Genomic DNA, 27,039 nt, shown 5'->3' on the forward strand with positions numbered 1-27,039 from the left:
CTTGGTATCAGCCACAACTGAAATGTAAAATAAAATAAAATAAAATAAAAAACTTGCCAGGGTAAAAAAAAAAAAAAGTTATCTTGAATACTTATCTTGAAAAATATTGATTCAGGAATTTATAAATAGGCAATTGCTAACTTATGCAGCCACCACTGTAATGTTACTAAATAAATAGATTTAAAATAGATTTATTGTGATTTTTTTCCAGTCAATAAACAATTGATAATGGTTATTTTGTTGGAGACTATAGTTACCATTGTCAATTTTTTTTCACAATTTTAAACGTATTTCTACTTTTAAAAAAGAAAGAGAGAAAGAACTGTTCGCCTTGTTAGTAAATTAAGCAACTTGTTTTTAAAAATTCAGGCAATGCTGAAGACAGCTCTCCTCCGCTGCGGGTCTTATCAGTTTCCCCGTCGCATGTTCTGATTTCATCCGTCGCACGCGGGATTTGCAGTTCATACAGGTACCGCGATTACATTCCTATAGCTAGCGGATTGCGCAATGTCTGTTTTAGCTTTGCTAACGATTCCACTTTAAACACTGGCGTATGGTTCTGTGTTGTTGTGTCGGGGCTGTTTCGGGGTTCTTTGTGCTTTAGTTGCTCGTGCAGTGAGGGTTTTGTGTCTGTAATGAAGCTGCTGTCAGCACTGAATCTGTCACTCATCGTGCTGTCAACCTCATCATCACAGACCTGTTCTGTCTGGACTGCAGTGCTCGGACAGTTACAAGCTATAATCCGTGCTGAATCTACACTAATATGGGTTATTGACGTCTGATTAATGGTAAATGATGAGTCACAAGGTGGCCAATCTCTGTATAATGTTGCCCCACGTACAACATACGTGTTTGAATACCTGTATGTGGAACATTGAGTACAATGTTAAGGATAAGCGAGTAACATATTGTGATTGTATTAGCTCGAGCCTCATCAGTTGCTTGACTGTAAGCAGAAAATAGTAACAGGAAAAAAAATTCTCTCTTTTAAATAATAATTGAAAAAAACATCTTAATGTATGAATAGGCAATCAATAACTTGGGATCAGCCACCAAAAAAAAAAGATTTCTATTTTAAATGAATGCTATTCTTTTGCACTTTTGTCCATCAAATAATCCACTGCTTCCACAAAGATATTAAGCAGCACAACTGTTTTCAACATTGATAATAATAAATGTTTCTTGAGGATCAAATTGATGTATTAGAATAATTTCAGACGGATCATGTGACACCTTGAAAACTGGAGTAATATATTCAAATAGAAAACAGTCATTTAAAATTGTAACAATATTTCAAATATATTACTGTTTTTCATCTATTTGAGCAAATAAATGCAGCCTTGGCTATCAAGAGTCTTCATTCAGAAACTTATAAGAATATCTTACCGACCCCAAAATTTAGAATTTTACTGTTTTTAGAACCTATATAACATATTACTAAATATTTAGTTACTAAAATATTTATTTTAATAATAGAAATGCTCCTTTCTATCTGACATTCTTATGTCCAATGCCAAACCACACACAGTATTATGGGATATCATAGTCAATGAAGTATACGAATGGAATTGACCAGTGATCTGTTGGATTCAACTTGTTAGTTGTTAGAAAAAAATAAAACTGGGTTCAACTTTAATGTAAGGATTCAAATTGAATCTTTTTGCTTTCCATGCAATTTGTCTAAAATAATGAGTAAACTGTGAGTTTGTCATGCATTTGCATATTTTAGTGCTTGACAAGCTACAATAACTTTTTTTTTTTTTTCTATCTGAGTCTTCTGGTTTTTGAAGTGTTGATTTTTAGGCAAATTTCATGGAAAGCATTGTGGGGGTCAGCATGACAAAAAGTTGTAACAAAATTTGTACATCCTTTCCAAAGACTGGTTAAAGTATTTGTGGTTTTTTTTTTTTTGTTTTTTTGTTTTTTTTGGGGGGGGGGGGGTGTTATTTATCATTTAGTGTTATGAATTGTGCATGTAAAGCTTCAACACCGTGTTTGTATCAAGCAGTTTGAAAATGGAAGGAAACCTCAAGCCAACAGGAGGGTGCGAGTGCACATGAACCTGTCTACATCAGTCCAGTAAACCTGAATCGCTCAATACATCATTGCAAGGAAGCGGGTGATAGTGTCCACAGATAAACACGTGTTACCTGCAGGTCTCTTTGGTAATCAGCACTAAAGCCCCTTAAGTCCGGGTGCAATGACAAAGTGGCCACCATCACTTCCCTCACACGCATACTAAGAGCAGCTATGCATTCAGCCCTTATCTCTGTCAGCCTCAGTGTGGCATTCACGCCATGGACAGGAACAATGGGGCCTGTCGCTCACCTCCGTCCGCCTGAGTGACAGTGGGTGTGAATGCACTTGTGTCTGACTTCAGCTCTCTATCTTCCCCAGAGCTGTTTTTCCAGTCCAGATACTCCCCCCTTCCCTCCATTTTCCTTTACCGACGCATGGCAGCACAATAAAGGGTGTGTGTGTGTCCCGCACTTCCTCCTCTGTTTGTTTAACTGAGCTTTAGAATGGACCTGCAGGTCTGTCTGCCACGTTTGTTTCCTCCACGGGAGAATTGGCCTTTTTTTGGCACACAGGGGGTCAACATTGGGAATAGAAACGCTGACTAATGATTATCTGAGCATTGGGCTCGGTGAGGTGGAAATGTCAATGAAGTAACAGAAAGAGAGTGAGAAGAGAGGAACCAAGATAAGAATAAAGAAAAGAGTGAGTAATATCCGAGGTATGATATCATTCAAGCCGGGAAGTTTTGGACACTACACCAAAGTTCAAAGTCATTCTACTCCCTTTATGTTCTGAAAACATTTGGATTATATTCAGACATCCAATAATATTCCCAAACAACTTTTTTTTTTAATTTTGACTAGTCATGTGTAGAACTCGCCATCACGATTGTAGAATGTTGGTGGTGGTTGCCAGGGAATTTGTGTGTGGTTGCTAAGGTGGTTGTGAGCATGTTGCTATTTGTGGCTATGCTTTCTTTAAGAATTTTGTTAATAGTCCCTAGATTTGTCAGAGGTCCCTCCTTCATTATGGGATTTTTCGCTTTTCTTACTGTCCATCAGTCAAAAATCATAAGTCTGATTAGACGGGAACATCTCTTTTTGACCTTTTATGTTCACACTAGAATTTAACTCTTGCACATAGTAATAAGCCACCATTTATTTGTAAGATTTCTTGTCAGTTTCCCATAATGCGTTGTCACAGCAGTGCTTTAAAGATGGCGTCCACCTGCTCTGCGAAGGCAGCAGTAATCACATTCCCACAATCTCCAGGATCTTAGTTGGGTTTATTTATGAATGGCAGCGTATGGTTTGTGCAGAAGTGTGTGGCTGCCCCTCACTAGATCCACTGATTCCACAGCGTGGAGGGGGGGAGGAATGCAGACGGGCTATCCTCGATCTTTGAAGCCCATGTTAAAATGACTGGCGCTCCCCCTCCTCCAGTATAAGTCGCAGTGCAGGGGCCACAGATAGAGCCTGTGTTTGATCTGAAGGTCGCCAGCCCTTCGCCCGTGTTGAGAGATACCTGGCTGACGTGGCTGCTTCTTATTTAATAACATGAAGGGGAAGCAAACTCTCTCTCATAATTAGGCCTAATTACCAAGCAGGTGTTGACAGATGACCCACGAAGAGACAAACTGCCTTTATCCAGAGTCTTAGAGTCAGATTACTGGAGCTGTCTTATCTGTTACACCAAGAGAGCTCTCTTTCTCTCTTTCTCTTCATCCTTCCATCAGAAACAGGCATTCTCATTTCATACCTGCCTTTGCCTTTACATTTAATTACAGTTCTTAATTTAGCACAATATTGAAATTCATAATTATTTTTAAGAGCGTTTTGGGCCATAATAATAACGTTTCCGAGACTGAATTGGGGTGTGCTGGTAAAAGTATCAGTACTGAACTGTTCACGGGGCAAATTCCAAATGGAAGTGATCATCCCTAGCTCCTTGGAGTGGGGTCTTTGGAGTGAGCAGGGCACGTGCATGCCATTATTTAGTCGTTTGGATTGCACTTGGCAAAGGGAGCGACTTATTTTCCTCATTATCTTCAGCTGGGATGTTCCCATGATAATGCAGCATGGTGTTCGTCAGCAGATTCGGTGATGGACATTGGCATTGAAAAATTTTAAAAGGTTTTATGTATGTATGTATGTATGTGTATGTATGCATATATATATAGCATATTTTAAAAACTTTTTAAAATATAAATGAGGGATGGAACTATTCACTCAAGTCATGATTTGATTTGATTCACGATTTTGATTATTCGATTCAGGTTTTTTGTCTGTTTTTGTTTTTTTACAAAATGAGATTTAAGGCTAATTATAAATTAAATTTGTTCTTTTATTATTGCTTGGACAAAATGCTGCATGTTTCTTTGTGAAATGTAAATATAACACTATAATAATACATAGCACTTGCATATTAGGGAAGTCATGGCATAGTGGTAAGAGAAAAAAAAAACCTATCGCGATATCTTTGATAAATTTTGCGATTTCGATTTTAAACACGATTTTTACACACACAAACATGCTTTACAGTCATAAATGCATTATGAATTTGAATCATATTTCCAAAAGAAAACCAATTAGAGCTTTATCAGAAAGTTGTCAAAATAATCACTAAGTAAAGGTGTGACAAAATGTGTAGACATATGGCAAAAAATCCTGTGTCCAGTTTTTTTGTTTTTATTTTATTTTATTTTTTTTCCATGCATTTGTCATAGAGCTCATTGTAGCAGTGCCAGTTGTTGAAATAGATTTGTTATACATTATGCAGGTTCACAAGAACTCCATTTGCCGTGCGTATTCAGCACGTATGCGGTGCAAAAGCAGCAGCGAGAGCGCGTTATTGTAACGCAAAAGCACATTAAAATAATGCGCGAGCGAATCTCTCCGCTCGCACGCAGATTTCCTTTGCTCTGTCGCAAAATCAGACTCACGTGCCCAGATACACGCTGCTCGCGCCTGGAAGATTTAAAACGAAATGCGCATTTTGAGAGAGCGCGTGCATGGTTATTCACTCACGCTGTTTGTGAAATTATGTCTCACACAAACTTTTTCTAATTCATTTATTTTAGTGAAGAAATATTTGTACCACCCCAAAAAGCATTATAATTAGTACACCCACGCCAGACAGAGATATGTCGGACTCGGCATGTTGTGTCTGACTCGGCATGTTGTGCCAAACCTCTCACGGCAGGCGTGTTAGGGATGCATCAGTCTGATACTCAGGATCGGTATCGGCACCGATACTGGTTCAGTGATTTGGTGTGTTTAAATGTCTTGAGTGTTCCTAAAACTTAAGTGTAATTGTCGTGAAGCAGTGAAACTCAACTATAGTAAAAGAAGCCCTGCATTTGTGCTGGTGTTGGGTAGACCAATGTGGGGATTTTAAGGGCTGAATCTGAGATCTAGAGAGTGTGCTCATTTGTTGATGGATGATGTAATGCCAATTAATATAACAAGATAAAATCCACAAATTTAACAGAGGTTTCACAACAGCACAATAACTTTTCACTGTTTGTATGACTCCACTTGTTTATTTGCTAAACCGAGCAAAAAAACAACTTGCTTCTGAAATGTCAGATGATGTTAAAATTAAAATGTTGTAGAAAAGCTAAATCACACACTCGCTCTTTTATGTACTTTTTTACTTAAAGTGATATTTCTCCCAAAGAAGAATTTCACCCATCATTTATTCACCCTTATGTCATTCCGGATCTGTGTGAATTTCTTTCTTCAGTAGAACACGAAGAACTTCTTCTACAATGAAAGTCAATGGGTCAAAGGTCTATCATATACATGTTTGGAATGACACAAGGGTGAGTAAATGAAGGCAGTCGTCATTTTGGACATATCACCTCAAATATACATTGTTCATTTAATAATATGATTAAATGTACTGCACTGTGACCCATAACATATTAAGTTTTTCTTCTGTTGTCTCTATCAATAAAGTAAAAAATAAAAGTCCCCAATAAGCTTTCCATACCAATGCAGTCTTGACTCTTTGGCCTAGTTTCTCAGCCTGTTTTTCTACTCCATCCCTATCTTTATTTCTCTTCATCTCATGACTGACAGCACCATATTGGCAGGGGTGTGTTTTGATGCGTCGTGTTTGCACAACGAGAATGTGTGTTTCTAGACTCGTGAGTCAAACAGCCCTGGTGCAGCAAACTTCACAATACGGGCATGTTAATCCTCTTTAAAGCTATGAAAACCTCACTGTCACACAGACAATTGTCCTCCAACTTTGCTAAAAAATACAAGTTTAAAGAAAACAACAAGTAGGCCATTCCTAAGTGCACTAGAAATGTAAATAGCATCCGTTTGAGATAGAATTCAGCTGGACAGACAGTTGCCCCAACCAGAGGTTTAATTTCAGCCCCTATATGTGGAGTAGACGGGGTCTGGCTCCTATAAAGGCCTGATGGCGACTGATAGTCACGGGTTCTAATCCCACTGCCTCCCTTCCAGCTCTCCTGTAAGCAACTATAGGGGCATTTAGTGACTGTCCCCTTTGTGAGGGGTTCATATGGGGCGGCTGGGGGCTCGACTCTTAATTAGGAAGGTAGGGCAGTGAAGAATCTCCACTTGACAGATTAACATGCACAATTTAACCACTAACCTTCCGAAATGAGCTCCCCCAAAATACCTGTGGGTCCAGTTTCAGCGCGAGGGCAGAGGTGACCAGAGATGACACTGAGCAGGAGGGTGTTCATTAACCGGGCGGCTTCATATCTAAAATCAGCAATATCAGTCGCCACTCAAAGCAGAAAAATGGCTCTGTTTTTGATGCTATCTAGTTATTTTGGTTTAATTGACTTAATTTTGTTTCATTTTAATTGGTGTAATTTTTGCTTCCTTTTTTTAAATGGGTAATGATTAATGAAACTTTTCTTTTCAGTGTCAATCATCATAAGCATTTCTAAGAAGAGTTGAAAGTTGAAACGGACTTCCACGTCTTGCAGGTTCAAAACCACATCAGTGTGTGTAAAGTTTTTAATGTTTTCTTTTATGACCGCATAAACGGATTTAGCTACTCGCTACCGTTTGTACAGGATCTTTTTGCTCACGTCTAATCGTCTAATTTCCGTCTTGATTTTTGTGGTCCGTTGCATCTCCACTGTGGCCCTCAGAGCTGTTTGTGCTTGTGTGTGCTTTGAAACCCTTTTTTTGTTTGTTAGATGTTGATGAAAATAAAAATGAAAACCGACAGAATCCAATCTGTTTATAGTGATTAAGTTCTCTCGCTCATAATTTATGACGTATTGAGAGAGGTTTTACAAAGACGGAAGATGAGGAAAAAATAACATGATCACATCTTCCTTTTGCCCGAAGGCTTTTAGTTTTTATGGTGTTAACTAAGTGATATCATATTTATATAAATGATTGAGTGATTTTAACCAGGAATTTTTTTTTTTTTTTTACACAATACATCAATGACCATGTCAGACTGGCACTATTTAATTCATTCATTTATATTTCCTAGGGTACAGATCATTGATGATGTTAACTGAGCAGTTGCTGCAGTGATGTCCCGTCCTCCTCCAGACCCACTGTTCATCCTGAGGGGTTCAGGGGCCACAGTGAACAGCCTGCACTTCTGCTGTGGTGGGGATGGGCCACCATATCTCTACTCTGGGTTGGTGCAATCTTATTAAATGAACCTTCAACCTTTTGATTGCTTTAATACTGTCTTGTGTACGATAATCTTGATGTTTGTGTGATTTTTAGGTCAGGTAAAGGTGCAATCCATATGTGGAACCTGACAACCAGGAGAGCAGATCACATTCTAGAGAGCCATGCTGGGAACTCTGTTATCTGGCTCCACACTTTCAAAGACAGCAGAAGCAGATTTGTCAGGTATAGGAGAGGGGAGAGGGGGGTACTTTGTATGTCACACATAAGTTTGTCAAATAAAGCCACGCTCACACTAGACTTTTCGTTCCATTGACTTCCATTCATACGCATGCGAATGCGTCAGACTGGAAATGCTTGGTGAACTCTGGCCTGCGAATTCACATCACATGACACCGTCTGACCAATGGCAGATCGATACATCACAGCATGACCTACTATATGAATTTAAAGAACATCGATTTAAAACTGCAGTGTTGGTGGAAAGTGGAGTAGATTGTTTGTTTTTGCATTTTAGATGTATTATAAAACGTGCTGATTCCAAGTTTTTTTTTTTTTTTTTTTTACTCAACATACAGTGTGACGTCATATCATGACTGATGCAGCATGAGAAACTATTTTGCTTTATCAAAGGCTAGTGTGACCGCAGCTTTAGTCTGTCATGGGGCCCTACGGTGTTAATGGTTAAATTAAATTTGAGTAATCAAAAAGCATTTCTAATTAATTGAAATGAAATGTGGCAAAAAAAAGATACATTTTTAGTGTCTTATAAAAGCTGTTTAAATTCAAAATTCTGTGTTTTCTGTTTTAATTTTTCTGGATTTATAATTCAAAATCAAAACATATGAATACTTCAGATGCCGAAACCTATAAATCCATTGGAGATTTTTCTGAGATTTTTTGTATTTTTATTTTAAAATATAATTAATCAGTTATTGAATGCCTTATTTTAAAAAATGTCCAATTATATTTTCATAGGATCCTGATTTAGAAAAAAGCCCTGCTTTTGATCTATTCATCCAAAATCTGCCAAATTCTCGGACCGTTCTTTGTCAGTTTTTGTTCTGTTGTGCATGTGTTTATGTGTCTGTGGCTGTCAGTCAGGGCCGGGACTCGCGGGTGTGTGTGTGGGATCTGTCTGAAGGCCGCAGCACAGTGACGGACTCTCTCCTCACGGGCAGTGTGGGGTTCTGTCAGTGTTCTCTGCTGGAGAGCCGACCCGGGACCGCTCTACTGGCCCACCCCACAGAAAACACGGAGGAGGTGAGTGACTGCTTCATCACACACATCTCAGGACAGTTCATGACAACACTGCAGTTCCCACTCTGAGGATTAATTTGTTTTAGATGCTGATGTCAGTATTCAGAAATTACCATGGCCAATGAAAAGATGATGTAATTAAATGTGTTTGGTCTTTGTTTTTTTGAGTAGCGGTCATTTTAGGTGAGATTCATTGAGACTGTGCTGCATGTGTGATTTTGTGCGGTCGAGCAGGCAACAGAGAGCAGAGAGTGTGAGTTCTGCTCTGTCCTGGCTTTTATTGCATCCAGATTCATGTTTCACCTTCCAATCTGCCAGTTCTTCACTTGAAAGAGCCTGAGCTGTCACTCGATCTACATTTACCATGCTTCAGCTACCAGCAGCCCTGCAGCCAGACCAAACACAGAGCTTCAATATTGCTGTTATCCTCATCCTTTTTCCTACAACACTCCACGTGCATCTCCCTTCCTCTTCATTTCATCACTTCATGCATCCTGCCACTGTCATTGACACAAAACTTACTTAATCACTCCTGTTACAATCAAAGCTGATGTGATTGGAAGTTATTTTAAAATTCATAATAAATGAATAAAAATGATAAAATCATCAAATAGAAATTATTTAATATAAATAATACAATATTACATTTTAATTAATTGTATGCATTTATCAAATGCTTTTATAACAAAAGGACTTACAATGCATTCATGCTAACATTGTTTACTTAATGTGTGTGTGTATACTGGAGCATGTTAAGTTAACAATGTTAGCATGAATATACACACACATGCTAGGTAAACAATGTTAGCATGAACGTTATATATACTTAAATTGTTTTAATATATATATATATATGTATGTTTGTGTGTATATGTATATATATGTATATGTATGTATATACATATACACACACACTATTTAAGTATATATTTTACGTTTTAACACTGAGATACATCTGCCCATTCTATGCAGTTTTTATGCTTGTAGAAATCATAACAAATTTAAAATATTAAATAAAATCATGAAATAACGTAATGAATAGAATTTTAATGTTTAATAACTACATATTTGCCATTTAGTCGAAAAAGGGGTTATAGAAGCATCTGTCACTTAGTATTCAATATAGTGTGCACTACCTAGTGTACTCATTTGCCCATAGTGTTCAAGCACATGGAAAAGTTAGGCCTTGATTTTACAGCACTCTTACAGCTGCCTCCCACCTTGTACTCACTAATGAAAGCCTTGTCAAAAGACCATCAATGTAATAACCGTCACAAGATAACTGCAGGCTAACTGCACCACTATATGTCAAATAACGAATAACAGTGCTGCAAGGCATGCTGGGAGTCCGGAACTCAAACATTGACCTCATCTATGTCTTCCGGTGTTTTTGGAGGCTTTCATGTTTAGCATTCCAGTGAGGCTGACAGTGCAAGGCTTTAATTAATAGACTCGCTGTTATTTATTGACTGTTTAACTCGCGTCAAGATTTCTCTCTCTCTCTCTCTCTCTCTCTCTCTCTCTCTAACCTGGGGGGATGAGAGCTGCCCTTCTCTGCTGTTTATAGTTACTGTGGTAAACACATGTAGAACCCGCAGATGTGTCTTGGTGTTAAAATATGAAATGGTCTGAAGTCAGAGATGTTAAATTGAACTTGATTAGGAAGATTCTTAATCACGGCTGCCTATGCAATCAGGCCAGACATATTGGCCCCAACCCGTTCCTCAAGAGTTATTATAGTGATATAAGATGCATGTTATTTACAGTGTCCCAAAATGTATTTAGACACATATTAAAAACAAAATGTCATTGCATTAGATAAAATATTACACTAAGTTGAAGTTATTAAAAAAAAAAGCATAAAAAAAAAACAATGGGTGAAATTGAGAAAATGTTTTGAAACATTCTGGTTAATGTGATGAACTGCATGTGTGGTTAGTTTTGTATGAACTTGAGGAAAACCTGACTTCATGCATCCATTAAAAATCACCTTGAGACCAATTATACATCATCGTTTGTTAGCAAATGTCTCTGGGGTTTTTTTTTTTTTTTTTTTGGTCTAATGTAGTGGCTTGGAGTGTCCAGATACTTTTGACGCTGTTGTAGTTGCCAGGGAAATCTGCATGCATGTTCACAAGTGGTCACACTATTTTTAATGTTGTTAGACAGAAACATTAGTCTGTCAGTTCCTTATTATTAATTCTCATGGCCCTTCTGTGTTGGAAACTGTTGTTTTTTAAAACATTTTATCATTTGCCTCTTTTTGGAGTCAGACGAGTCAAGACTTGATGAGGCAGAGTGCATGAAAACGGGAAGCTGCTGGAAATCAGCCCAATGTTGGCTGCACACGCTTACCACCTGTGAACATGCATCATGGCAAACTAACAGGACCGTTGACTAATGCACATCTGTGCAGAGCTTTTGTACATTTTGTAAAAACTGTGAATATAGATTATTTGGAGGATATCACTCATTTTCGCATTGATGTGAGGATACCATCTGGTAAAGATTGAAGAGAAGTAATAACCAACTGTGAATCATTGACAGAGTGCCTGTATCATCTAGGCGTGCATTCAACTTGCAGTACTTCAGCATTAATAGTGGTGACTCCTAATGACTCCCTTGAATGTTTAATGATTTTCTCTGAAACTGCTCTTAGGAAAAAATCAGCAGTGAAAACAATGTGTGTGATGTTTTTCAGGTGAGTGTGGTGGAGATGAGGAGCTGGACTCCAGTTTGCACTCTGAAACCAGATTCAAAGCTGGGGATGCTCATGTGTGTGAAGATGTGGCAGGTAAGAGGCACAGCAGTTTGCTACATTAGTGTGGATGTATGCTTGAAATAATATGTACTTAAAAACAATCATCATATATTCTGGAGAACGGAAGTGGTTGTTTTATGTAATGCTGGAATGGTCAATCTATAAGAATTTGATTTATGTTGCAATTTTGTTTAGTTGGAAATATAGAATATTTATGTATGTATAGAATTTTGTTTTGATTTGCTGTGTTTTGCTTATTTATTTTTTTAACACCTTTCTAATGTTAAATGTAGTTACGATGGTTAGTAAAGACCCTAAATTGACATTTACAGAAAAATGTTTAGACTTCTCAACACACGTGAACCTGTTCATGCTCCCACTTTATTGTTTCCAGTTTATGAATATCAGGTTGCTCGTGCATGCATGGAAATCTATTTCTAGTTTGCACTGGAAAGACTCCGTTTGCAAATTAGTTTTAACACACACACACACACACACTTTCTGAGACCTGTCTGATTTTCCAAGATGTTGTTGTGCTAAATTTTGACATTTTCAGGCATTGCCTTTTGAAATACTGGAACTGTGGAAGCAGTTGGCAAGTGTGTAAAGCGACAGAACTAATCTGATTTATAGATGCGACCTGTCCGGGCTGCCCCCCCCCCTCACTGTAATCATAGTGTTTGGAACAACTTCACTTCAGTGCCGTTTATCAACTGTCCGTGTGTGTGTTTCGTAAACACAGCTGAAAATTTTATTTTGCCTCCATTAAAGGAAACCTATAATTATTTTCACAGATAATTAATATGTCTTTTTGTCGTATTTACGAGTTTTCCATCTGTAACCTTGAACTTAAAAGTGAATCTCAGGGCAGTTGACAGCGGGGCGGAGTTTTCTCGCAGTTAATTGGCAGAGCTAATCAAAGCAGTCTGGCTGCAGGCGCTTTCGCTGGTTGTATCGGCGGTGGCCAATGAAAAGACTGGTGTTGTAATTCAGTTTGTTTTTCACCAGCATTCCCTCATCCTTTCCCCCCGTCTTGTGTAGACAGTGGGGCTCTAAGTGCTGCCTGCCTGAATTAGAATCGATAATTATGAAGTATTAATGGGGGGCCCCACAGGTAGGTGCTGACATCTAACAGCAGGACCCTGGGTGGCAGTGAATCGCTTCTAGCTGTTGTCTTTCATTTGCTCCGACGAGGAGATCTGTTACTGTCAAGCTCAAGCCCGGCAGGCTGAGTTCAGAGGTACCGGTCTACCAAGATGAGGAACCCAGTGTGAACGTGTTAAGCAGTCTTCGCTCAGTGTGGGCACACTTGGCCCGGTCACTTCCCCAGCGGCTGTAACACACTGCTCGCTCTCTGTGTCAATCAATCATGAAGCGGTTGTCTAGTTATCCTCACGATCCCTGCTGGTGCAGACTGCCATTTCCTCAACCTCACACACACACACACAGACGGTCGCTATCCTCCTCGCTCTCTTCTCTTTGAACACGTCTCTTCCATCATGCTGCCAGTAGAACTGACAACAGATTTATTTTCTTTCTTTAAGCGCTTTGTGTTGGACTATTGAAAAAGATTAAATGCCATATTAAGTAATGCTTTCTTTTGGGTTTGGCTTGAGCCTCGTTTGGCACTTTTTAACTTTTTCCCCAATCTTGGTTGTAATAGAGCACTGTGGCTTCTGATTGGTTGGAACATTGTAAAGAGCGTCTCAGTTTAGATTAGAGATACACATGATATATTGTACTGTTATTGGCTGATACTGATATTGGCGGGCGTTTTTTTGTGTGTGTGTGTCTGTGTGTGTGTGTGTTATTGGCCATTCGGTGTTGTTTTTGTAATCTAAAACTATTAAAAATAATTTTCGTTAATTGAGAAAAACTACTTTTCTTTTTAATTGTAGTATGCTGACAATTGTAATATTAAATACATGAATAATTTATTAACACCTTTTGATAATCTCATAAAATCTCAAACTTAATTTCATTTTTACAAATTTATTTCATTTCAATTTCAAAATTCATTCATTGATTGTTCACAGAATAGTATAGAATTTTATAATTTATCGACCATAACATGAACATAGCATAAACTTATCTTTATTGGTAATTTTGTTGCTTATTTGTGTAATAAATAAAAAATTAAGTGTAATTAAAATGGTTCAATCATACTGAAATTGCACCAGTGTATTGCAAAGTTGAGCAAATAGAAAATGTTGTAGTTCAGCTTCATCCAGCTTGTCTGTATACAAGCCTGCTGTAGCTTGATTATAAATGCACATGTAAACGTACTGGACAATGCCTGGTGTTGGCAAGAAGGAAATGTTCCTATACAGATATCCATCAAACTCCGCTCATCACCATAACATCACCTCCACCAGCTCTGCTCCCCACGTCCTCACCGTAAGTGTTCACGTTTCAGAGCCTGGCCTCTTTGTGTTCCTCATTATAGCCCCGTAAACCGCTTTTGCTTTCATCAGCGTGTTGCATATTCTAGTAACCCTGTCGCACATCTGTTCACTCTTGTTCAAGGTGTGGCTTACATACACGCCACCCACAGTCCTTCACACGACTTGACCTAGAGGAGCTCCTCTCTCCTGATCTTCCTTTGAAGGCCCCTGGAGATGCGAGGAGGGTCTGTGCCGGGATCAACTCTGTGGTTTCCCTCTCAGCAGGGGCTTCGCTGGTGCATGGCGACTTGTTGCCATCCAGTGGAACGCCGCTGCTCTCCTCCCCTCCGTTCAGTTGTGGCTTCAGTCTGGAGCATCCATCTGAAGCAGCTGTTGGGATGATGAATCTTTCCCCGAAGCCCAAGTCCTAATCCGGCTAAAGCGCCCTCTTGTAGACCAGCCATGGAGGATATAATGAATTAGGTGTCTACCCAGGGTTCCATGACCCTTGACCTGTGACATCATCAATCAGGGAGCACCTACTCTTAACTGAAGTGCAAGGGCCAGAGGGCAACAGACGGTAATGCTTAACAACTGTCTATGAGGTTTGGGGATTGATTTCCAGTTGTTTTATTTTTTATTTCATCCTGATATTCTCTGGTGATGTGTTTACATGACATTGGCGATTCAAGGGAAATTTGGTTTAAGCGTAGCAGGAAAAAGAAATATACCGTGCGTAGAGAGGACAACATTTGCAAAAAAAAAAAAAAAAAAGCAGAGGTGGAGAATAAGAGGGTTGGCGGTGGGGGGTGGAGTAGTCCCAACTTTTTGGACCTTACACATATGGAAAGAATTTTTCCCTCGCCAGATTTGCCTGTACCCGGTACACTAGCATTGCCCAAGGGCAGAAGATTTGTAATTTCTCATCCTTCTGTATGTAAAACTCAAAGCGAGAACTAAACAAACCCACCATGCGGGTTTTTATTAATTAATTTAATTTTGAGTGTGTTTGTTTTCATCATTGGCTGTTGTTTGTCATTGAACATACGGTATTATTAAAAAATGTGGGGTTAGTAAGATTTAAGAATGATTTTTGAAGATATCCCTTATGTTCACTAAGGCTATATTTATATGTTAAAAAATACAGGATAAATGGTAATATTGTGAAATTTTTATCATCATCATCATTTAACTCTTTCCCCGCCATTGATAAGTTATCTCGTCATTTAGAAGACAACGCTTCCCCGCCATAGATTTTTACAGCCTTTCGTGTTTTCACAGTTATACGCCCGGGGCACTATTACACATCTTCTGAACGAGTACAAAATCTACCGAACTAAAACAAACATGAACAGGATGGAGGAATGAGTGATCTCTTTTGTAAACAGATGCATATTAAAAATAATGCGATCATCAGCAATAGACAGCATATAAATGAAACCGCATTATGTAAAATGTTAATGAATTGGTATATGTCTGTGAAAGCTTTGGAGGTATTGATGGAAGTGATTTACTGGATTTATGATTTGATAATCGTACTGAATATTATCCAGATGTAGTTTTTGACAAAAATGCGATTTTTCTCAGCTTTTTGCTCAAAATTATGCATTTTTATGAAACCTACCTATATACAAGTCTTGATTAATAAAAAAGAATGCTTTAATTCGGAATAAAACTGATTTTTTTGTTTAAAAGAATAGGCTCTGATCATATCATATTCAAATATTCATACAGCAAAATATACTGGAGTCCATCAAATTTGAATGAAAATCATCAAAATCGCTGGCAACTTTTTTAGAGAATGCTGGATAAAAGATTTAAAATAACTGGTTTAAGAATTTTTTTTTATGATTTTTTTTTCTGTGTAGTGTTATTATAGTAAAGTAAAAATGCATTACAAATCTAAGAAATTAATTCCTTGAAATAAAATTAACTTTTTATTTATTTAATAGAAAGTTCAAAATAACATCATTTATTTGACAGAACTTTTTGTAACATTATAAATGTATTTACTCTCACTTTTCAGTAAATTTAATGCATCCTTGCTAAATATTAATTTCTTAAAAAAAAAAAAAAAAAGAATTTAAAAAGGGGACTTACTGACCCTAAACATTTAAAGAGCTGTGAATGTCTTACAGTATTGCTTGTTTGTAAGTGAGAAAACCCAATAAATATATATTGTAAATAAAGCCGTTTTATTGTATTTGCATACACATCATAGTGTAAATAAAGGCTGATAAATGGCAACACTGTGTTGTCACTTGCACAAGAAGATGAATGATCTTCTGGATAAGGGCTGTGTGGGTGCGTTGTGTGTTTGAGAAGGAGAGGGGTGAGGAAGGAGGGGAAGGACACCTCCGTTGTAAATCTTGTTGTGTAGACAGCATGCCTGCAGCTCTGTTCTGAGTTATGAGACTGTAGGCTTTTATCAGCTCTTTCATTCTGCTTTTATCCGCTAAACTGATTTATGAGACAACCTACTGCATGTAGCCGTGTAGCTCAAGCGCTTCTCCTTGCAGATAATGAGTGGGGAACCTCGAAGGTGCTGTAAATCTGAGTGAACAAACAAGCACCGCACCTGTACTGTCGCCTTTTTTTTTTTCTTTTCTTTTTTTGTGATTAAGTGAAAAAGGTCGTAGAAGGTAAACAAAGTCAGAGGTTACACTGATTGTGGCAGTATAAAATGACCGCAGGCTCTGGTTTAAAAATTGTAGTGACATGTTAAAGCAGTAATGGGTGTTATATGCAAATATGGGACTTTTGGTTTTGTGGTTTACAAATATTTGTCCACTTATTTATTTAGATTCATATTAGTACATATTAGTGCACGCTTATATTTTGTAAACCAAAACTTTTATTTTGGATCTGATTAATCATTTGACAGCACATATTCACATGCATACATACATGCAATGATTATACACGCTATTTTAGCTTGACACAATGATTTTTTTTTTAATGCAAGTGATAATTTATATAAAATGATTAAATTAAGATTTTATTAAATATATTAAAGCTGAATTTATTAGTAACAAATGTATTTTTCACAATAGCCAAAATATCTGCCAGCCCTGCTGTAGTGAAGTTTGTAGTATCATGTGCTGTGATTGGCCGAAGGCAGCATCAGATGATTAATGTTGTGGTTCAGAGCATGAGTAGTCTGATAACCTCTGATAAACACTGCTGCCATATGCTTCTGTTTGTCTGTTCTTTTCCTCCTCCTCTTTTCCTCGCTATGTCTGCATTCCTTTTTTCCCTCTCCGTTATTCTCCGATTATCTTTGTCTTTCATCTGTTTGTTTGTCTCTGTAGGCTGATTCTGGTCCGGTTCTGTGTGCCGGTTATGAGGACGGCTCTGTGGTGTTATGGGATGTTTCCCATCGCCGTCCGTTCAGCTGTCTGAAGGCACATCCTGAGCCAGTCATGTGTCTAGACATTGATGTATGCAAGCAGAAAGGCATCTCAGGGTCTTCAGAGAAGATCCTCCAATCCTGGACCCTTGACAACCAGCAAAACCTTCAGGTGAGATCCCATGTGAAAGTGACAACCAAATTTAAATTCTACATGAATTCAAAGTTGACACCATTTACTATCGTAATACATTTGCATTATTGAAAAACCTTTTTTATTCATTTTTTACTTTTTCTTTTATTATTTTTTTCAAGTTCTGCTTGATCCTGTGGGTTAATGGGTAATAATATTAATCAATACCAAAAAATCTTTTTATGGATGGGATACTATTATAGCCTTTCTACCTTTCTAATCGCAATAAGGTTTAGCGTGATTATCAAATCAAGCAAGCTGCTATTTTATTTAAATGATTAAACTGTGATTTAGAGTGAAGTGCGGCACTGTGTTTATACACATGAGTGGCTCATTATCTGCCAGTGTTTGCAGCACCTCAGAGCAGCTTGTTTCACAGTAAATGCTGCTCAACACAAACTACATCTCTGCATCTGATCTGAGTTTGGGTAGCTTTAATGTAAACATTTATTTATAAATGCATTTCTTTATTATTATATACATATTAATTATATAATTACAAAAATGTGGCTAAATTATTTAGCCTTACAAACAAGCACAGCAAAATTGGATTTTATTTTTATTTTTTTCAAATTGAAGTTTTAATCACAATTACAATTATCAGGAAATTGCTTATTATTATTATTATTATTATATATATATATATATATATATATATATATATATATATATATATATATATATATATATATATATATATATATATATATAATAATTTTTTTTATTTTATTTTTTTCACAAATCATTCAGCCCTAATAAATGCAATGATTTAGTTCTAGTCATTTTCATAAAGGACAGCAATAATTAGCAAATTGTTAAATTTGAAAAAAAGAAGCATTATTTCTGGGTATACAGCATTGAAGTCCGTTCAAAAAGCCTTCTCAAAATTAGCTGCCATCGATATTTTTAAGTGGATATTTTAGATTTTTAACTGCAAAGTCAAATTCTGATATAGAGCACCCACTTTTCACAATTCAGTCATTTTCAGTTCCATGTTCTTGTTTTTATATACATATAGTGACTGTATGTCACATTATGGAAGTAAAATGGCTTTTTAAAGCCTTTTTGATTGGCATAGTTTTGTAGTGTTTTTGCCAACAGTTTTATTTATTTTTGATCAAAGAAATATAAGTTGCTATTACATGTTTGTTCTCTTTTGAGTTAGTAACTGGTTGTTCTGTTTGGTTCTCTAAAATATTGAATTAAAACTCCGCTGTCACTCCTCTAAATAATCAAACAATTTGTGTGTAGAAGTTTTTGGCATTTAGAAGTGGAGTAACCGTATTGAGGAGCGTATTTAGCAGCAGTGTGTACGTAGCCATGTAGACACACACCACCTCATAGACTTGGAAAGTATTTGGCTAGAATATAAAGTTTCCTCTGGTCTGTTGGATAATAAATCAGTCTCTTTTACTTTAGATTGGCAACTCTCAGCTACACCGTGATGTCATACTGTAGTTCTAGGCCAGATTTAGCCTCTAGACAAAAACATATCTTCTCCCACAACACTGTGCACATACAAATGCTTTTATATTTATATTTATACAGTGTTCTTAAAAAATGAGCACACACACAAAAGCCATGTTTTATCTTGCATAACGCTTTACTCATCTGAAAGGTAATGCCTCATTAGCAGCCATATTCTCCGCTGATTTCAGGTCTTACAGTTTCAATATTTCATATTCTGCGAGAAATCTGTGTGAAAAGGCTCTGATATACAACACTGCAGCCCTGCGCTTGGATTGTTATTCTTTCCAGCGCCTTTTACACATGAATGGATGAATTAGAAATATTCCCAAACCTTCCTCCCTATTTTGTCTAGCATGCAAAATGTATCTGCAGTAATAAGCGTTTATTCACAAAATAGGAGCTGTATCGACATTTTGGTTTATTTTGCATGTAAAAAAAATTGATTTAAAATGTAATTCTTGGCGGAGAGGGCCTAAAAAAAGAGAACAGCTTGGAAAAGGAGTCAGCCGGGGCTTTTAAATTACCCTGAAGTGCAGCGCAGTGTGACGTCCAGACAGCCGCTGCGAGCTCTTCCCACAGACGTATTTTTGTGTGGCGGTAGCGCTGGGGGTGTCTGCAGGGTGGCTGCTCCTCTCGCGCGCCCCGCTTGACGAACGACCCGTGAGAGGTAATAAAAACATCAAAACCTCGCAGGCTGCTAACCAAACAAAAAACACATCTGCAATAAAAGGAACAGTAGTTCACAGTGGGAGGCTCTACGAAAGGCTGAGAGGAGAGATGAAGCAACATGGCCCAGGTCTCTACCATCCGACCTTAACCTGCTGCAGAAATGCACACTCTGTGGAGAGAGAACGGTACTCTCTCAGCACTGTTATTTTATTATTATTAGATTTTTTTATTTTTTTCAAGACATATTAGAATTTAGTCAAGTTTGTCATGCAGTTTTACTCTGACTTAAAATAGTCTCTAAATTGAGTTGATGCAAGAAAAATTATATTAAACCAGATATTCAAAATAAATTAAACATTCACCCAAAAGTAACTTAATAATAACTCATTTACTCACCCTCATGTCATTCCAAACAGGTATGACTTGTCTCTCTCTTTTTTTGACTACACATTGAAAGTCAGTGGGGTCTGATGTAGGACCCAAGCAGGTCTTCAGCATACCTTTTGTGTTACACAGAAGAAAGTGAGTCATACAGGTTTGGAATGATATGTATGTAAACTATTGGGTGAACGATCTCTTTAACAAAAAAACATTTTCTAAATAAATGTATGTATGTATGTATGTATGTATGTAATGTATGTATATGTATATACATACATACATACATATATATTCTGTACGGATATTAAATATTTAAGTTTATATTGTGAAAAAACTTCTGCTTTTATTCTGTATGGATGTATTAAATATCAAATAAGTTTATAATGTGACAAAATATGTCTATTTTAACAAAAATTTTGCATGTGACACTGAAGACTGGAGTAATGATTTGTCAGCACAGGAATAAATTAAATTTAAAAGATATATTAAAATAGAAAAAATAGTTTATTTTTTCTTTTTTTTCTTTTTTTCTTTTTTAAACATAACTACAGTTTTGACATTTTTGATCAAATAAATGCCGCCTTGGTGAGCATAAGAGACTTCTTTCCAAAATATTTAAATGTGCATTCAGCTTCAGCTCATGCTAACATTGTTGATATCTTATAGTGTTATTTTTGTGACCTCTTATTTCACGCAGCAGTAAAAATCTAAATATTGTCATGATGCAAAAAAAAAAAAATGTTGTCTCACCTTCGTTATCATTATGAAATGGAAAAATTCTTCTTTAACTTTTTTTTTTTATTTCGTCAACAGATTTAATGACACGATTAACTGCCTCTTATCTTCACCTTTTTGCTGAAAAACTGTCAGTAGTCCGTAAGCTTGTGTGTATGTGAGCTGAAGAAAGGGAAGCGGTTCTTATCAAGCACAGATAAACAGTGATTTGCCTGGGGCGGCCTGCCGTTCCACACTCGCTCATGGATATGATAGCCGTGGTGGTTGAATTTAGCAGCCGCATCTGTCACAAGCTTGACTAAGAGTGATTATGCTTGGGTATCGCTTTGCATGTGTGATCGCAGCAGTTTGTGCTATGGTAAAAAGGCAAGACGTTTGTTGATCAAGATTTGGCTATGGGTGGTTAGCCTCGCTCCTGACTATTGACAGATGTAGACGGACAAGATTTTAGAGGGTGAGGCAGAGATGGTTTTTTTATGTGTGTAAAGATTAGTGTAAATCAAGCATGGCTGTCTTTGCATGCTGTTGGAGACGTGCTGACAGCACTCACAGGTGGATCTCCACATCTCTTCACTTTCAGTCCCTACATTCCTGCCGCCCTTCTCAATTAAACTACCCATCCTGCACCACACCAGACTCTGTACTTCAGGTATCCACCATCTGTCAGCACCAGACTGGAGGGATCAGACAGCCCTATCGAGGGGTGTTCTGGAATGAGGAAGCAGGATGCTTTGTGAATTCCTTCGCTGTCATCAATAATATTTGGCATCGATTTCAATTTTTCAATGCTGTTGTGCTGAGATGTTTTTGGTTCAGGTGTCCGTTAGGTGTAATGCTCAAAATTGAGAGCTTCAAGGTTGAAATAAATCGTAATTTGAAGCGCAATCAAAAGCGAAAGAGATGTGAGGTAAAACATGGTTGCCAGAAAATGCAAGCACACCCTTCATCTGTACTGGATTGTCAGGCTCAAGTGGACAAGTGATGATAACTGGTTTCAGTGGATCAGTATGAAGTCAGTTGAGCCTTCCAAGTCCATGTCGGAGAGAGCAACATATTGCGCTTTGAACATCCCGTTGGTTGCTGCCAAAAATCGATCACACTTAGCTTTTTAATTGGCCACCGTGTAGCGCAACCAACTGTGCTGCAAGTCATTATGCACTTGTCTCAGTGCATTGCTTTCAAAAAATGATCAAGGGTAACTTTTTAATAGAACAAAAGCCAGTAGGGGTTTCCTTTGAATTTAATAGAAATAATAAAACAATCTCTGTGACCCACAAAAGTTTGTGCTGTTCATGTTATTATGAACACCACTTAATGCAATCAAAACAAGTGAAAAGCTAAACATAGGCTATCAATGCTACCGCCATTAAACTTCCAACAACTCTTTTCTTTTCTTTTCTTTTCTACAAGTTGAATAGTTTGCAAGAATGTGATTATAAACACAATGAGACTGGAGGTGGACTAGAGAGTTAATGTGTTTTCCTGCTCAAAGTGATGACGTCTATTGGCCATGACAACCTCTGTGGTCTCATTCAGCCACCTGTTAGCAACAGCCTTTTGCAAGACATGCAAAACATCACGAATGAGGCATTACTGCTGTATTTGATATAGAATAAAATGTAAAAAATATTTTGAGCTCGTATTAACCACAGATATTATTTCAAACAAAAACCCACTGAAGAAAAACTGTGGACTTCGGACAAAAGTATAAAAATGGCATCTCCTTTCTAGTTTTAGGACTCTACTGTAACCAAGTAAACCTATTAGCCTCCAGTCCACCATTGGGCCCAAGGCTAATTTTGAGGTTTGTTTTTGGTTAATCGTCGACAGGACAAGCATATGTGTGTACGTTGCGTGCATAGATCACCATTTGCTATGTATGCCCCATCAGGAATCAATAGTCCAATGGAGAAATGAAGGATAGTTCATAAAGACTGACCTCTTTGATGTTCTAAGTTCATTGTAGAAGATGTGAACCCATGGAGAATGGATTCCATAAATGAAAGCTAAAAACCATTCTCAATCTCCAAAGGCTGTGTTTGATATGAATGCTTCCATATTGCTTTTGAACACGATTGAGTATGGGATAGACACCGTTTAAGTGAAGCATGGAAAAGTGATAGCCAGATGTGCTAATTTAGCAAGACTTTTGGATTAAACAGAGCCAGTAATGTATAATCTCTGAACTTCTGTTTTAAAACACCATGAAATAGTGAAAGCAGTTGGAAAATTTAGTTCATTTGATTATTTAAAAAAAAAAACGAAAGTGTGGCAATCTGTAAATCATGGCTTTCTAATGGTTATTTCATGATACAGGCCTCGCGGCTCACTTTATAAACACCCATTTACCTTTTTTATCGCTTTGCTGTGACCTCTTAATTAAATTAATGTATTTTCCTGACACAAACTATGGGAAGCATAACAAACACAGATAGACACATTAACCCATCATTATCAGCTCTGTAATATGGACCAGATGGGCGTTTAGTTCAGGCATACCAACCTCAGCTCGGAGCGATTCATCTTTCTCCCCCATCCCTCTTGGCCGCAGCACGCAAACTGTCTCTCCCTTTCTCTTTGTGGGAAAGTTTCTGCTCACAGGTGACCTCATTACTGTGCACCAGAATTTCTTATTTGGACTATGATGCGAGTTGATTTCAGATACGAACAAAAGTAATGCTAGAGTCTTGTTTTTTTTTTCTTCTCTGTTAAAGAATAATGTTAGGGATGGTTTTCCCGGTGCATTCTTCTATCCGCTTGGGTCAGGAATACCTGACTGGCTTATATCTTCCACATGCAGGAGTGACTGGCTCTGATTTTCCAGGCAGAAACAGGAGCACGCCGACAAATTCTTCACTGTCTTCTCCCGCATGAGAGCCATTAGTCTCTCTGGACACCGCTTATGAAGTCAATTTTACGCTGTCCAGTTCGATTCCAGCTTCAGGACCAGATGCCTCCCGTGGAGAGACGGCACAGACGCTTGCGCGCACACACTTAGCCCACATTTGCGCTTTTCTCCAGGAAATACCTCAAGAATGTCCTCAAAGGAGAGAGGCCACAGATAATGAGCTCTCAGTAATACTTTATAATACATCACATTGTTGCCCATTAGTGAGATTTATCTGGTCTCCTGGCCACCGTAGATCACGGAGAGCAAGGGAAGGTAATCTTTAGCCAGCGTTTGCTTCCCTTGTGCTGTTGACCAGACCTTTCAATGAAAATGTAATTCACTAGAGTCCGTAAAAACAACAAGGCCTTCACAAACAAAGCCGTCCTTGCTCGGTGACAAAGGTAACTCACCCCACCTCTTATGTCTAATGCTCCAATCCAAATAGCGTTTTGCTCATGCTTGAACGTTTTATGGCCGATGATTGAGGCGCTGGAGACGCTCACGGATTTCCTCTGCCAGGTTCAACAGCTATTTAGCCGTTCATTTGCGGCTCAATCATCAGATCGGCCGAAGGTGGCTGGTGGGGAATTGCTCTCGCTCTGTGCCCTGTTCTTTATATGGATTTAAATTTGCTCTTGCTCAGGTCATTAAGCAACAAGCTCATTTGTTCCTGGTAAATAGTTTATGCGTTGTGCATTTAAACGGTAATCCTTTCTAGCCATCTGAGACGAATAAACGCGTATGGTGACAATTAGCGCGATTCGTTTCGCATCTGATATTCAGTTTATGCCCTGCTGTCGTGATGAAATATCTTTTTAGTGAGTTTGTTAATTAAAGTCCTACATTTGTCTGCCCCGGCTCATTTGGATTGATGTCTGACTTGTGTTTCCTTACAGATGCACGACTCCGTTCAGATGACCAATCCTGGGGTCTCCCAGCTACGTATCCGTGCAGACGGAAAGATCCTCGCGACTGCGGGATGGGACAACAACATCAGAGTGTTTGGCTGGAAGAAACTGAAGCCATTGGCTGTTCTGCAACATCATACTGACATGGTGAATACTGTGGCTTTCTCAGACCATCAGGACCCCCCACAGAGACTTCTGGCCGCAGGGTCCAAGGACCAGCGGATCAGTGTGTGGTCTATATATAGCGAAAGTTGAGTTTGAAAGACAGAGGCCCACTTTACCATTTCCTTCAAACTGATTGTTGCAAATTACTCTGACTTTATTTACATACTTGAACATGGTGCTAATATATTTTCTTTGAATGAAAGCGCCTAAATTAGTGGCTGACTGCCATTCAGAGGCGGAGCTACAACATAGTCATTTAGAAAGACGTGTAGCAGTGTTGCCGTTACTTGTTTGTCTAAATGAATGAGTTCTTATTGGTAAAATGCTTCAAAATCAAACAAAAAAGCAGCTAATATAAACACAATCCAAGTGTTTTGTAGTAGTTTACCACAATCGCGATAGTTATTTAGACATGTTTTATTGTCAAAGGCAGAGCTTAAACCGTCCTCTCTGATCTGTTTGCTTTACTCCAAGCTGATGTGCTTCAGTAGGTGTGTATTTGCTCTTGTAGTCGCACCTGAGTGGCAAAGTAATCCAGCGCTGTTTTTCCAAATTTGCCTCCAAGTTTAAGATTGCCCTCTGGACTGACCTGCATACATCACACAGGGTTAATCACAAGGGCTCGGGCTTCACAGACAGGCCTGTTTGTTAGAAAGATTCATTGAGCAAGTTTTGTTTCGTTCTTCCCTTTAAGCACAGGAGCTGATGAAGGCAGCTTTATTTTCAGCCTAAAGACAAGGTTGACCTCTGTGTTCGGATGTGGCTAAAAGACAAACTAGTTATTTTTGCATTTATTGCTTTTTCTCTGTTAATACAGCGCGGCTCACTCACCAGAGCATTTTTCTTTTTGTTTACTTTTTTGTACTTTTCTGTTTTTTTTGTTGTTGTTTTTTTACACACACATTAAGAAAAGTGATATGTAGTATTGTTTTCACTATTTCTAAATAAGATTCTTAAGTATGAATTGGAACCAACCAAGTCTTATTCAAAACCAGCTCCGATTTAGATGTTTTGGTTCAGGTTTGGTTCTTTTAATGATTTGAGAATGAACGACTTATGAACTGATTCTTTTTGGTTAATCAATCAATACGTAATAATCAGTGTAGTGTTATTTTCTAATGGCTTTTATGAACTGATTATTTTGGTGTATCATACAATAAACCATGACCCAGTGTGCTTTGATTCACTAATGAATGACTCTTTAATGATGATCAAAATTGTTAAAGTATATTTAACTGATTTCTGATTTATGTCTGATTAGTTGAAATCTAAAATAATTAAATCATTTAGAAACTTCGGCAGCTGAAGAGATTTCTTTCTTCCAAATATTTATTTCTCAAACGGATTAAAATAATTGTTAGTGGAACTGTTAAGCAACTGGAATCGTGAATCGGAACGAGTATCATTACAATCCTTTTGATCCCTATTCTTAAACTTTAGCATAAATTTAAAAACGTATGTTTTTTTTTGTTTGTTTTTTTATTCAGGCAGTAAACATATTTTTTGAAAACTCAACATGATTATTTAAAACAGACATGAATATTAGTTGACTAACATCCCAAGAGTTTGAAAGTGGATATTTTTGTCAGCATATTCGGTAATAATAGCCATCCTTTGGACCAAGCTCAATGGTATTTCATGCGTCTCAGAGCGATGGCGGTGTAACTTCAAACGGCCCACAGCCGCTCAGCCCCATAAAGCACGTATCTCTGGGGACGTACCCAGACTGGAATATCTCATCAGACGGTACAGGAAGCTCAGGGAACTTGGAGGCCATCCTTTTAAAGGAAAAACAACAGCGGGCGAGTCGCCGGCCAGAGAGGAAGACAAAACAGTTCATTTCACAGTCCGCCTGGTCATTAGCCTTCTCCTTGTCATCTGGGGACCCTCACGTATCTTTGTCCATGACCTCTGTGGAGCTCGTCCGATTGGTAATCACTTCCTACTTTTGTAGACTTGTGGGAGGGGGGAGGGGGTGCACAACAAAGCCAAGCCAGTGGACCATTCTGTGAATAAGCACATAAGCATCTATTGATGGAGATTTAGGGTTATACCTCCCATGTCAATAATAGATCACTTTAGCAGTCAGTATAAGCAGAACCTTGACACGGGCCACTGACAAAAACCTGCGGCTTACTGAACAACAGACACATGCCTGACTATTGCACGATGGGTCAGAGGTCACCTGACCATTCTACACCAGCTTAAACAAA

At 38.0% G+C, this 27,039-nt stretch overlaps 1 protein-coding gene across 2 annotated transcripts; it reads left to right on the top strand.

The window, feature by feature from the left end:
* The first annotated feature begins 388 nt into the window (after positions 1-388).
* Positions 389-26,008, top strand: gnb1l (guanine nucleotide binding protein (G protein), beta polypeptide 1-like). Of its 2 annotated transcripts, none has more exons than XM_026244917.1 (7): positions 389-469; positions 7,513-7,665; positions 7,758-7,886; positions 8,762-8,924; positions 11,623-11,715; positions 17,378-17,587; positions 24,650-26,008. In XM_026244917.1, the coding sequence occupies exons 2-7, from the start codon at positions 7,556-7,558 to the stop codon at positions 24,914-24,916; spliced, it is 972 nt and encodes a 323-aa protein (XP_026100702.1). In that variant the 5' UTR covers positions 389-469; positions 7,513-7,555; the 3' UTR covers positions 24,917-26,008. The 2 variants fall into 2 exon arrangements, with proteins under 2 accessions (XP_026100702.1, XP_026100704.1); XM_026244919.1 differs by lacking the exon at positions 389-469 and adding an exon at positions 5,789-5,842.
* Positions 26,009-27,039: the final 1,031 nt, after the last annotated feature.

This window comes from Carassius auratus, chromosome 5, assembly GCF_003368295.1.
Source record: "Carassius auratus strain Wakin chromosome 5, ASM336829v1, whole genome shotgun sequence".
In the NCBI taxonomy this organism is placed as follows: Eukaryota; Metazoa; Chordata; class Actinopteri; order Cypriniformes; family Cyprinidae; genus Carassius; species Carassius auratus.